Source organism: Ictalurus punctatus, chromosome 11, assembly GCF_001660625.3.
Source record: "Ictalurus punctatus breed USDA103 chromosome 11, Coco_2.0, whole genome shotgun sequence".
NCBI classification, from domain to species: domain Eukaryota; kingdom Metazoa; phylum Chordata; class Actinopteri; order Siluriformes; family Ictaluridae; genus Ictalurus; species Ictalurus punctatus.
This window is the reverse complement of record NC_030426.2, coordinates 18586955-18601198: the sequence shown is the minus strand read 5'-3', so window position 1 is coordinate 18601198 and position 14244 is coordinate 18586955. Positions and strand designations below refer to the sequence as shown.

General features: G+C 40.5%; 1 protein-coding gene across 6 annotated transcripts in view; it reads right to left on the bottom strand.

Annotated features, from left to right (window-relative positions):
- Positions 1–14244, bottom strand: part of wwc3 (WWC family member 3) — a 61846-nt gene that overhangs the window by 31784 nt on the left and 15818 nt on the right. For all 6 annotated transcript variants that reach the window (XM_017479705.3, XM_017479703.3, XM_017479704.3 and 3 more), the window contains exon 2: positions 888–997. In XM_017479705.3, the coding sequence (XP_017335194.1) occupies positions 888–997 (110 nt within the window). The remainder of the gene's footprint in view (positions 1–887; positions 998–14244) is intronic.

The window sequence follows — 14244 nt, the reverse complement described above, 5'->3', positions numbered from 1 at the left end:
AGGGTAATTAGATCTACAACTCTGCCCTCTCTAAATCATACACAGAGATAATGCAGTACAGAAATATTACATTCATTTGAAGTTATGAGAGAGAGAGAGAGAGAGAGAGAGAGAGAGAGAGAGAGAGAGAGAGAGAGAGAGAGAGAGAGAGAGAGTGCTAGTGAGAATGACCAGTACTGCATCTCTACTAATAATGAAGCGGTGAGTTGAACTACAGTATGCAACTATAAGTTACTATGGTTATAAACTGACTGGAACTACCTTCCAACCAATCAGAATCGAGTATTCAGATAGACCATGGAGTGTATGCACACACACACACACACACACACACACACACAGGATTATGGCTCATTATGTAGATCCCAAGCTGCCTAAAAAAAAAAAAATAATAATAATAATAATAATAATTTATGTAGAACTGTATAACTAAATATCTATAACCACTAAATATTACATTGCGTGAACAAATATGCAACATACTTTATAAAAAAAAAAAAAACTGACAGTGCCTCCTTGTTGAGAAACAGACAATTTTACCTTTGTTAATATCTATGGCAGTACACTATTATGGGCAATGATCATTAATATTAATGAGTTTAAATACTAATTATACTAAGTAATGAATACTAAGTAATTTAAATGCAAGTTTAAGAAATTTGAGGAACTTTGTTGACAAGTCAACCCTGCCTTTTAAAGAAAGATGACGAGTAAGCCTATGCCATAATGGGGGTTACAAACTTTTGCACTCATCTGTACAGATGACTCTTAATAAGAACTATTTATTAAAAACACACCACATAATAGTGGTGCCGGTCCAAACTGTATACCTTTGTGTACAAACCATATAGCATGAAGGAAAGGAGAAGTACAGGAGTTAAACTCACTGTTTATGTGGTCGATGTAATAAACCCCAATCTGCTGGTCATACACAACCTCCCAACCCAGAGGAAGCTCGTCACCCACACAGTCGGCAAACGTCAGGGGTTTAGTAATCCTACAGACAGGAGAGACACAGAGGAATATATGAGCATGTTTAAAAGAGAACATGGAAAATAAATATATAAATAAATAAATAAGGGTGTTCCAGAGCATAAACACTTTTTTTTTTAATAAAACCTCTGCACACTGACACAAATGAATGCTTAAACATTCGCTCGATTAGCTGGTTAAAGTGAATCATTTCTAACTATGAAACAGAGTGAACCCAGCCTGCGCAAACTTTTCCAGAGTGCAAAACATATTTTTAACCCCATGTCACACTTTAACATGTCTCCCAAACACAGCCACAATGAATAATAATAATAATAATAATAATAATAATAATAATAATAATGATGAAAAGTTTCAGCTGAAAGGCTAGGCATTAGAGGAACAAAGCTGTACAGGCATCTGAAAAATCTGGAAAATTCCTCGCAATCTCTAATGAATGTATGTTCAGTCTGTCAGCGGCTGCTGATCTCTTCACCCACGGGTCAGAAATGGGTGTAATACACGCTCGGCAGGAAGAAGCTGCCCATAAAACACATTCCAGGCAGAACAAAGCAGGACTCCATCAGAGCCGCTGTGCTGTTACTCTACAGTAAAACCTCAGCGCTGTGCCTCTCTGTTCTTCATCCACTGAGGGCCTCCTGTTCTGTGTTTCCTGTGTTTGCCCTGGTCTAGATCTCCTCAAGGGGCAAATCCCACGTGGAAGAGCAGAGAAAAGTTCAACAAACAAACAAACAAACAAAACAAAAAAATCTGATTACACAAGGAATCACACTGGCCTGAAGAGTTTTGTTTGTGGCAGGACAATGTTAAATCTTGCATGAATCAAAGCTCATGTGTTCTCAAGATGTAACTAAGCCTGTGCTGATCGTTACATAATTGCCAGACTGCGGTTAGTTTGTACAGTCATCAGAATTTATATTTAGGTCGCGACGAACAGAATGTGAGCTCTGTGAATTGTGTGGAGGCAAATAACCTTCCCTAACACGAATCTACCTGCATACAAACCACCTCCCCGAACACAAAGCACCTCCCCGAACCCATACCCTACCTGAACACAAACCACCTCCCCGAACACATACCCTACCTGAACACAAAGCACCTCCCCGAACACATACCCTACCTGAACACAAAGCACCTCCCCGAACCCATACCCTACCTGAACACAAAGCACCTCCCCGAACCCATACCCTACCTGAACACAAACCACCTCCCCAAACCCATACCCTACCTGAACACAAACCACCTCCCCGAACACATACCCTACCTGAACACAAACCACCTCCCCGAACACATACCCTACCTGAACACAAAGCACCTCCCCGAACCCATACCCTACCTGAACACAAAGCACCTCCCCGAACCCATACCCTACCTGAACACAAAGCACCTCCCCGAACCCATACCCTACCTGAACACAAACCACCTCCCCAAACCCATACCCTACCTGAACACAAACCACCTCCCCGAACACATACCCTACCTGAACACAAAGCACCTCCCCGAACACATACCCTACCTGAACACAAAGCACCTCCCCGAACCCATACCCTACCTGAACACAAAGCACCTCCCCGAACCCATACCCTACCTGAACACAAAGCACCTCCCCGAACCCATACCCTACCTGAACACAAACCACCTCCCCGAACCCATACCCTACCTGAACACAAACCACCTCCCCGAACCCATACCCTACCTGAACACCAAACCACCCGCCTCCCCGAACACAAACCACCCGCCTCCCCGAACACAAACCACCCGCCTCCCCGAACACAAACCACCCGCCTCCCCGAACACAAACCACCCGCCTCCCCGAACACAAACCACCCGCCTCCCCGAACACAAACCACCCGCCTCCCCGAACACCAAACCACCCGCCTCCCCGAACACCAAACCACCCACCTACCCGAATACCAAACCACCCACCTCCCCAAACACCAAACCACCCGCCTCCCCGAACACCAAACCACCCACCTCCCCGAATACCAAACCACCCACCTCCCCGAATACCAAACCACCTCCCCAAACACCAAACCACCCCGCCCCCCAAGTACCAAACCCTACCTGAACACAAATACTATACCTACATTAAACCCACGAACACAAAGCAACCTGGACACAACATTCTTCACTGCAATGACCTCAAACCAAACAGCCGATCTGTCTTGTAATCATTCTTAAACGGTTTATTTAACAAATGCGTTCCACATAAACATGTTTCTTGCCTTTGTTACAGACAAAAACCCATTGCAGACGTGTTGGCCCATTGTCCTTTAAACGTCCATCCATCCGAATTAGATCCACGTTGGATGAAAACCTGTTACGCTGCTGCATTTTAAATTCAGGGAATAAAAGCGATCGTCCTACGCATTAACTGTCCTCAAAACCACTTTTCATAATGACAGCTGGGCCTACACAATAGTTATTTAATAAGGTAGTAATTAAAAGTGTGTTCTTCTCAAGTGAAACGGTGCAGCAAAAACAGATTTTAGTTTTAACGGACATTATTATGGACTGAAACTAATTTACATAGTGGACATTTTTAATGACCATACAGATGATTAGATGATCATCAGAAGATTGAATGATTTAATATCAAGATAACACTGAATATTTTAATCTCATCAAGCAAATAAAAACTTTGAAAACACTTGTGTGTGGTGTACGACATTAGCGTACAAGCCTACACAAGCAACTAAAGAGCTGTGCATGTGGCAACACGCAAAGTACGCTTCTTCCCGTCATACATATCCATTTGAGGGAGGATCGTACAAAACTCCTATTGCTTATGCATCTTATTATTAGTAAGGTGTCCATGAGTGTATTGAAAGGCACCCATAAATAAAAAAGTATTTATTATTATTATTATTATTATTATTATTATTATTATTATTATTATTATTAAAACAGTGGGAAGTCTGGTGGAGAAATGGAAATTTATAGAAAACTAAACCTTAGGAAAATTGGCTAGGCTTGCACATAATTTTGTCCGTCTCCCAAAAACCAGGTGTGAATTAGCACCAAGTGTGCACTACATTGAACTTTATAGGCAGTGTTGCCAGGTGTTTTGTTTTCATGCAGAATTGGGATACGTTTTCTGTCAGAGCAGTTTTTTATTTTTTATTATAGGTATTTATAGAAATGTTTTACTTCTGACAAAATGTGTAATAATTCAAAACCATTTTAAGTCCTTGGTGAAAGAACTATTTAGGTAAACTATTGCTGCATCCAAATATCCCTACTACCCTACCATACAGTAGGAAAAATAGTACGACAAAAGAGTAGCATGTCAGAATTCTCAGAAGTCATAAAACAGTAGGCAATAAATACTCTGATGACCTACTGCTTCCGTCGAGATTCTGCACTATGGAACAATTGGGCGCTGCGGATACTACATTATCCCGTAAAGCAACAGGACGGGCGTGGAAGAGCTGACAGGTTCAAAAATGGTGAGTCGGCTCTTTTTAAGTTGGCAATGCCAACACGGCAGATGTAGTACATCCGGATCGTATTCATTCTTACCACTTATACGCTTCAGTACATACTGTATCAATGGCCGAGCAGTAGGTACTACAACAGTATGCAATTTCGGACACAGCCTATGTCTCTTACCTCTTCTTCTCATTTGGTCTGGTCTAAACTAAATGGCCAAAAGTTTGTGGATGCATGACCATCACATCCCTAAACTGTTGCCACAAGGTTGGAAGCACACAATCGTCTAGATTACTCTACACTATGTTGTCACAGTGTAGAAATGCCTACAAGTTCTCATCATTGGAACTAAGAGGAATAAACATGTTCCAGCATGGCAGTTCCCCTGTGCACAAAGCGAACTAAAGCAGACCTGGTCTGCTAAGGTTGATGTGGAAAAACTTGAGTGGCCTGCAAAGAGTCCTGACATCAACCCCATTGAACATCTTGGGGTGAAATCACATATTGGTTTGATGGTCAGGTAATGGTCCACAAGCTTTTGGCCACATAGAGTACGTCACGGGGCAGGGTAACAAACGCCGACAAATGTGCAATCCACCCTCATCCGCATACATGAGCTCACAGATGCCGATGATTGCCTAGTGTTCCAGGGGAACGAGCATGCCATTTCTTAGACTCCTGGCTGTTGCATCATTGGGATTCAAACTCACAATTCAGTCGTGCCACACATGGGACCCAATCCACTTTTATAAAGACATAGCCAATTAAATTCAGTACCCAGCTCAAAAAACAGCTAATAACCCACCTCTTCCGTGAACACTTATCTAACCATTAAAATGCCAACCCCCAGATTATATCAATCAATCAATAAATAAATAAATAAATGAATAAATAAACAAACTTACTCTGGCTCTTACACCACTACTCTGCATACTCTGCTTTTCTAGAACTCAATAAAAAAAAAATTTTGCACGGTAGCACTACTTGTATTGTTCTCCGCTTGATATATCGCTTTGCTTGCATTTCCTCATTTGTAAATCGCTTTGGATAAAAGCGTCTGCTAAATGAATAAACCTAAATGATAAATTGAAACGAAACGTCCTTTCTTCAGGACCATGATGCAACCCGGAACAGTGTGTGAGACGAGCGCAAAACAAATACGCAGAACAAGACACAGGACATGGACTGTAAACTGTGATGAAGCAATCTCAGATTTGAAAGCAATCTTAAAGAGAAAGGGAATAAATCGAATTAAACTGATCATGATAGAGATATTAATCATATCAATATTAAAACACATGTCTGGTCAAACAGGATGAACTGGTACACAATCTTTTTTTTTTTTTTTTTTTTTAATGATCGTCAGAATCGAAAGTTCTCGGTGTTCAGTGATACGAGTACAGTGCAGTCTAATAGTCTGCATAATGATCTGACATAAAGCTGTCGGGTTTGCAGTAAATCTTTTACAGCTGAAGACACGCTGCCTGAAGGCTATAAAGCACTGGATATTCGCAAATGTAGATATAAACAGACTCAAATTAAAGCTGACATTCTTTGTTTACACAATTTGCTTCAAATCCCATGTGGTGCAGTGCAGAGCCAATCCACAAAACCCAATTACGTATGAACTGCTCCGTGTGCTTTTTATCTACAATCATCCTCTTGCAGATAAACCATCGTTACGCAACACGGTCATTTTCAATTAGATTTAATTCTGCAAAATCGGTGTACAATTTATCAACCGAGCTGATTTTTCATCTTTAAACACAAAGTTTTTTTCCACATAGTTTTCCGATAAAAAGGGTCAAACTCCGAGCACATTGACCTAACTGTCTCGAGTCAACATGCTAAATTAAAGAAAGTGATACGCCGGTTTGTTAGCCGGATCTGCAAAAATGCGTCTGTGCTACATTTCTGAGTAGTGCAGCTCGTGACCTCTGACCATCATGGCTGAGAAAGGTCAATGGAAGGTGGCATGCTGTAGACGCAATTTAAAACAGATGCAAGACTATTCCATTCATTAGAAAAGCAACTTGGAGATTAGCGGTCAGACATAACAGCCAGGGCCTTCATACCCAACCCTGTCTAGTCACTCCGATCTAACACGATCACATTTCAAAGAGCTTTTCGCTCTGAGATTGAAAGCTTTGCCGACATTTTCATGTATTACAGACGCCACACAGCTATCCATCATTCTCAACATGGTGTGCTGAAGGAGCTCCGGGGCACAACAGGCACCAGACGCAGCGGTCTTCACCTGAAACTTCAGTTTATCAGGATGGGAATCCCAAGCCTTTAGTCGCTTGCGATTATATTTTTGTGTTTTAATGCATCATGTAATAAACAGTCACCGGATGCTAAATCACACTTCTTTTTTTTTTTTTCTTTCTTAGAAATCTTGTACAACAAAAAAGAACGCTAGTTTTCAGTGGTTGGACCGATTTGGTCAGTGAAATGAAAAAAGTCCTGAAGAGGAGTTCATTTTAAAATACAAAGACCAGTCACATCATCAGACGACACAAATGACTCACGTTTCAAACATCTGTTTAGCTAAACAGTGCCTAGGCTTGCATAAATACGTTGAATTCATGCTCCGATTGGTAGAATCGTTTCTGAGGAGTAGTTCCGCTGTACGGCAAATCGCAGGTTTACGTTAATGCACTCGTTCCCGACCTGCGTCTTTTCATCTTATTAACTTCAAGAGAACGGAAGAAAAAGAAAGAAAAAGAGAGAGGGAGGTAAAGAAACGGTTTTGTATCGCTGTTAAAATGTAAATGTTAATAGAAACGTACGTTTTTCAGAGATTCCACAACATTAAAACGTAACTTCAGGGTGGTAACATTATCGTTAACTTCATGTCCGGCTGCATCACACCACCAGGTCATTGAATATTTTCCAAAAACAGAATGCCCTGTTGTGTGTCAATATTACTGCACGTAAGAAGGAATGTGCTTCGTAGAGGTCCGATTCCTCTCAAGGTTACTTCATGTCATCTCAGGAAGGTTTTTCATGCCACAGTCACCTCTGGCTTGATCATTAAGGATCTAAATCTAAACTCAGGTTTACATTAAGCTGCATCGTGAAAATATAGCGCTGCGAAAAAGTATATGCCCCCATTCTGGTTTCTTCTGATTTTTCTCATACTAAATAGATCTCCAAACGAAATACAACCTAAAACAAATACAAACTAAAACAAAACAGTTTTTATATTTTATTGAAGCAAAAAAAAAAAAAAAAAAAAGTTATCAAATCCCTACTACCCATGTTAAAAACTAATTGCCCCCTTAAACTTAAAATCTGGTTGTGCCACCTTTTAGCAGCAATAGCTGTAACCAAACGCCTCGGATAATAGGAGAACGGTCTTTCACTTAGTTCTAGGACTAGGACTTACTCCTATGCAATGGATCATTGTCTTGCTGCATAATCCAGCTGCACTTGAGTTTCAACTCTAGACAGGACATTCTCCTTTAGGATTTTCTGGTAGAGAGCAGAATTCATGTTTACCTCAATTATTACAAGTTGCCCAGGCCCTGAAGCAGGAAAGCATCCCCACACCATCACACTTCCACCACCATGCTTGATTGAAGGTATGATATTCTTTTTGTGGAATTCTGTGTTTGGTTTACGCCAGATGTAACGGGACTTCTGTCTTTCAAACAGTTCCACTTTCGACTCCTCAATCCACAGAACAATCTCCAAAGAGGTTTGAGGATCATCAAGGGGTGTTTTGGCAAATTTCAGACGAGCCTTAATGTTCTTCTGGGTTAGCAGTTGTTTTCATTGGGTGTCATTTTTGCCCAGTGTCTTTCTGATAGTGGAGTCATGAACACTGTCCTTTATTGATGCAAGAGAGGCCTGTAGGTCCTTTGATGTTGTCCTTGGCTCTTTTGTGACTTCCTGGATGAGTCGTTGCTGTGCTCTTGGAGGAATTTTGGAAGGTCAGCCACTTCTGGGAAGGTTCACTACTGTGCCAACTTTTTCCATTTGGAGATAATGGCTCTCACTGTGGTTCTTTGGAGTCCCACAGCCTTTGAAATAGCTTTGTAACTCTTCCCAGACTGATGTATTTCAATCACCTTTTTCCTCATAATTTGTGGGATTTCTTTCAATTTTGGCATAAGTGTGTTTTACTGATTAAAACCTTTTAACCAACTTCATGCTGTTGAAAAAGTTCTATTTAAGTGTTGATTTGATTGAACAGGGTTTGCAGTAATCAGGCCTGATTGTGTCTAGTCCAGCTGAACCCCATTATGAATGCAGTTTCATAGATTTGGGGAATTAGTAACTAGGGGAGCAAATACATTTTCACACAGGCCCAGTTGGTACTGGGTAACTTTTTATGCTTCAATAAATACCCACCATTTAAAAACGGTATTTTAAGTTTACTCAGGTTGCCTTTGTTTCATATTAACCTTTGTTTTACTTTATGAAACAATTTAGTACGAGATCTACACAAAAAAAACAGAAGAAATCAGGATAACGAATACTTTTTCCACAGCACTGTATCTACTTGTGCTATACAAATATAACTCAACTGATTATATGTAGTGGAGGTGCGACTTCCATATAATCTGTTGCACTTAACAGAATAATATTTATAAAAGCTGATCATATATGGAAACTGGTTTTCTTATATATGGGCGTAATCCAGGTCTCGACTCCTCAGTACACGTGTACATTATGGTCAGTTCATTCCAACATTTTCAGCCTTCAAAACAGGAATTAAGCAATCTATGGCGTCCGAGGAATGTGTGGCAGTTGTGCCTGTAGGCACATGTCAGGTTTTTTTTTGTTTTTGTTTTTTTTAAAGATAAATAGAAACTTCGGAGCATTTTCCAACTGACTGCTGGTACAAGCTAAAATTAAAGATTGTGTAATATGATATTCCATATTAATCCTATTAAATGATTATGCTCCATGATGCATATGCTTGGCTTATGACTTAATGCAATAATCATATGCAATCATATTTCATACTCATACCACAGATATGCTGAATTCTTGATTCTGATTCCTCGATTCTGATTCCTCAGATGGAGTTGATTAATTTTCTATAACAGCATATCAGTAGTTCTGCTGCAATGCAAAAAAGCAGGCTTATATTTGTGCTCATATGTATGTGTTATCCTTTCTTTAGTAAAAAAAAAAAATAATAATAAATTGTGTTAAAAAAATTTTTTTTTGTAATTGCTGATGGTGAACTTTTCTGTGAATATACATTAAAATTTTTGGAAGGCGTGTCCAAGTGTATGCATTTTGTAACAAAGGTAAAACTATGCTTTCTGACACAGGGAAGTCTTCAGAATGGAGAGTGTTGTAATTTCTCCTCAACACAACGAACTGTAGGGTTTTGTTGCCGTTTTATTAACTCCAAGAAAGCGAAACAAGAAAAGCTGGCGAGAAAATGACTGTTTGTAGCGGTTATAATACAAGTGACAACATGAACTGACTTGTTTCACAGATGTTCCACAATATTAAATGGAACTATAAACAGATCAAAAGGATGTGACATTTTAAAATAATTTTTGTGTGTGTGCTAGAGTTCTTGGCAAATTGTTGTGGCATAAAAGGAATAAAAGACTTAGGAGGCGTTATTGAAGTCATTATTGTTGATTACTTTCCTGTATGTGCACATATTTTATTCTTTACTTAATAATGTATCTTCTATAATGCCATGTATTCATCATTATATTAAGGAACTTGTTATAACTACTATATTCACTACCCCAGAATGTTTAGCTCGAATACCATTGACTTTTTTGGTGCAGCACAGAATTGTGAATAAAAAGTCATTACCATATTTGCAAGAGGACAAACTTTCATACTTAAATATATATTAATTGGTCATTTTTTAAACATTCATGCAGATTAATTTACTTTAAAAATACAATAACATTTTTATTCTATATTCAGGGGGGATAAAGAGAAAAAAATAAATAAATAAAATAAAATAAAAATAAAACAAACAAACCCACACAACAATCCAAGAAAAGAAATGCAATAACAACTGAGATAAGAGTTGTGTTTCAAGAATACTGTTAGCAAATAACATATTCTTGTCCTAAAGCTCATGTCTACTGATATTTGGAACTGCATTCACCATATCTCCGTAACCTAATCAGGAAAAATCAGGGAAACTGCGCGTTTCAGTTTCCGCACATCAGTCTGTAAAAACACCGCAAAATCATGTTCTCTTCTCACTCACACAAACAAAATCAATGCGTCTCACACAATGAGCTTTCAGGCAGAAGAGCTTTACCCACAATGCTACAAGATGTTCCGAGAGCTCTAATCATGTGGACAGGACCTGCAGTGGACGAGGAACAGAAGCTAAACACCAGATCATTATTGACCTTCCTACTACTGCTTACTCTCCTTCACATCTAAAGCACACCGAGCCTGGAATATAATTCAGACCTACTCTGATATCTGCTGTCTCAAGACTCAATTATATGCAGTTCCTACCTGCTATTCAAGAAGGAATTCTTTCTAGCTAGGGAAAAAATATTTAGCGATTTTAGAAATCATATTAAAAGGACCATTTATGTGTTTCAGCGTGTACCATTACATACTTCATAACGCAGTCCAACTAATTGGCAATGGAATTCACTGCCAACTATTTACCATTTTATCACCTTGTCACATTAGACTGCATTACAATGCTTTACACCAATCCCAATGAATTTCCCATTCTCTTCTCACAGCTCATTTTTACAATACACAATCCTTTGCTAAAAATCACAGAACACTCCAGTGAATGAAGACGACATACACGGGCTGGGCTTCTCACTCTCTCTCACACGCACACACTATGAACTTGGACATAATGGCAGAAGTGAACCTCTGACAGGAAACGGACCACCCCGTGTTCTGACCAGGAACCTCAGGCCTGTTTCCTCTTTCTGTAGAGCTTTTAAAAACAACAGCGTGCTGTGCTCTAAACAGCAGGGTCTACACTGCTGGAGCTGTGTGGAGTCTCAGCTAAGCTGTTTTTATAAGTATAAGGGATCAAACTAAACCAGGGGAAAAAACAACATTCAAGCACCCAAGTCGTGGAGGCAGGAAAAATCAGGAGTTTCCCATAAACATGTGCTAAAATGAGATCACTTTTTCAGTGTGGATTCCAAAAACAAGCATTGTGCTCATGTTCCTGATCTGAAGAACATACCAATAGTACAACTAGAGCACACTGCTTCAGACTATAAACTAAACTACCAACAAGAACTCACTGTTAAATAAGCGTACTAGCTTCTCTAATGTTTTCTTTCAGGTCCTCAGAGACCTAGTGTGTGCTGAGAGAGCTGATCTTCCCATACCACGCCTTTCTTCCAGAGAGGAAACCGGCGCTGCCAGAAGTACAGCTCTCAGAGTATTCAGTGTGCCGACTCGCTGAAGCCGCCAGCATCAGAAAGAAAAAAAAAAAAAAAGAAAAGAAAAGAAAAGAAAAAAAAAAAGAGCTATGGGCCCAGGGGCTATTTTAAGACTTGGGAATTTCTCAAAGATTCTTCCAGAAGGAAAGACAAGGGAGGGGAAACGAGTGACTTCTAAACAAAACAGCCAAACGTCAACATGTTAGGTATTAGAATCAGCGCTGCATCAAAATATTGTAATAGAGCAAACAAAAATAAATCCTTGAAAACATATATCCGACAAGTTAAAGGAAGATTCAACAAAGTGTTTTAGTAAGGATCGGCTTCAATGCGTCTTGGCAGAGTCTACAAGTCTCTGGAACTGTACTGGAGAACATGAACACGGTTCTTCCAAAAGAAAGTCCCTCAGCTGGTGTTTTGATGATGATGATGTCTAAAGCATCAGTCCAAAATCTCCCAGAAGTGTTCAACTGTGTTAAGAAGGCCATAACACACAATTCACATCATGTTCATATTCATCAAACCATTCTGTGGATGGGGCGGAGCCACCCTGGAAGAGACCACTCCCATCCGGAGAGAAATGTTTCATCACGGGATAAAGATGATTAGTCAGAAGAATGTTGTAATTCTTCTCTCTAAGAGGACGAGCGGACCTGAGACAGTGCGTCACTAGTCATTGTTTTAGGCTAACTCGAGGAACAAGCTCCGTCTCGTACTGAACGGTTTAAAAATTTCAGCAACTGGGTGTCCAACGTCTTGGGACAGTCTTCTCTTCAATGAAGAAAAGAAAAAAAAAAGCACCATACAACCGGAGCGACGGAAACAGATTCTCAGGAATCTTCCTCCAGGAAGTGTGGAAAAAACATGCTCCAACGTGACACATTTAGCGAGAGACATTTGCTAATTCTATTATAATCTGCTCTCTGGTGCTGTCTCGCTGATGTTTCCCAGTGGATATTTCCATCCGGATGGAGTGTTATGCTTTTTCCCTGGTGGGAAAGGCATGTGTAACTGGAGCCTGCGCGACTGTCCAGACCTCGTCTGGACATCCGCGCTGTCTCTCGTCCAGCTTCAGCCTCCGCGCCTCAACAAAAGCACGAGCAGCATTCCAGCCACAAATTAAGATGCTCCGAAAACAACAGCCTCTGCGTTCATGGTTGAAAGTGTGCTTCCCAAAAATATTCCCAAATAAACTTAATTATAGTAGCTAAAGTATAGTATGTTTGTCACTTCTGGTGCAGTTTCTCTTGCAAAATAGAGCAGCAGGGCTTCAGATTTGGCTACCACATGTCTGTGTGTGTGTTATGTTAAGAAGCTAATAAATGTGAACGCCGCTGCTGTAGACATTGCCTTTTATGCGGTTTGATCAGCTCTGTATAACTTTACAAGGAAACTTTTACTGGCTTAATTAATCCGCTGTCTAGATTTAGACAAAGCGCCGACATGGGCAAGGGTGGCCTCACATCTGTAGGCCTTTGCGCGATGCTTTTATGCCGCTGATGTAATTGTACTGTTAAAATAACTTGTCACTCACTTTCAGTGCTAAGCGACGCTCGCCCTAACACGGTGCACACAGCCAGAGAAGTGGTGAAGTACTACTGAAGTGTTTGTGTGGTGAACAGTGCTTGTGGATGCACACAGTCTGGCTTTTTATTCTTTTAGGTCCTGATTCCGGTTCAGTCTCAGTGTTGTGTGCACGATCAAGGTAGCGTAAGGGTCATATGGTAGGGGCTTGACGAATCAAGGAAGGAGACACAGTGATCCAGAAGACCCAATCAGGGAGGGAATGTGGGCGAAGCGTGGAGCGTGGAGTTTTCAAACTAAAACACGGCCTCGTCGGCATGTCCAAAAGTCTCCGGGAGTAGTGTGGACGACAGGCGTAACCGAAGCACAAGTTAGGCGTTTTAAAACGAAAACGCACTAGTGTAAACAGGGTCTCAGAAGTCATGTTGTAGCCATAGACCTCATCCTTACCTTTATCTACTGATAAAAGTTTTTTGATGTAGCACATTGCGCTTGCGATCCCAGAAAAGTCTGGCTTGCATCTCTACTTTCTCCCAACAATTTCACCTGTGACAAGACTGCACGTAGTAAGCAGGATAGCTATACGACGGGTTTGTGCTGCATTTATTTCGCTTCGTCAGCGTTTCCACACACCTGTGTGTTCCTGATTCTGAAACGTCCTCCATACACACCTAGTACAAAATCGTTCCGCCCTCTCCATCGTGTGTAGTGCAGCGGGCGTCAGGAGTCAGAAACGTGTGCTCGTTATTTACAGTATCCAGGTGTGTTGCACTACATGCCAAATAAAATCTTGCACCTACTCGTCCACTGAGTTTTTTTAAACTCCGATTAAAAAAACTAATAGCCCAGATATGAAATCTGCTCGTCTTGGGCGCCCGGGCTAGTATTTGGCATTTATGTATGGTATGAGCCTTGATTGCCACAA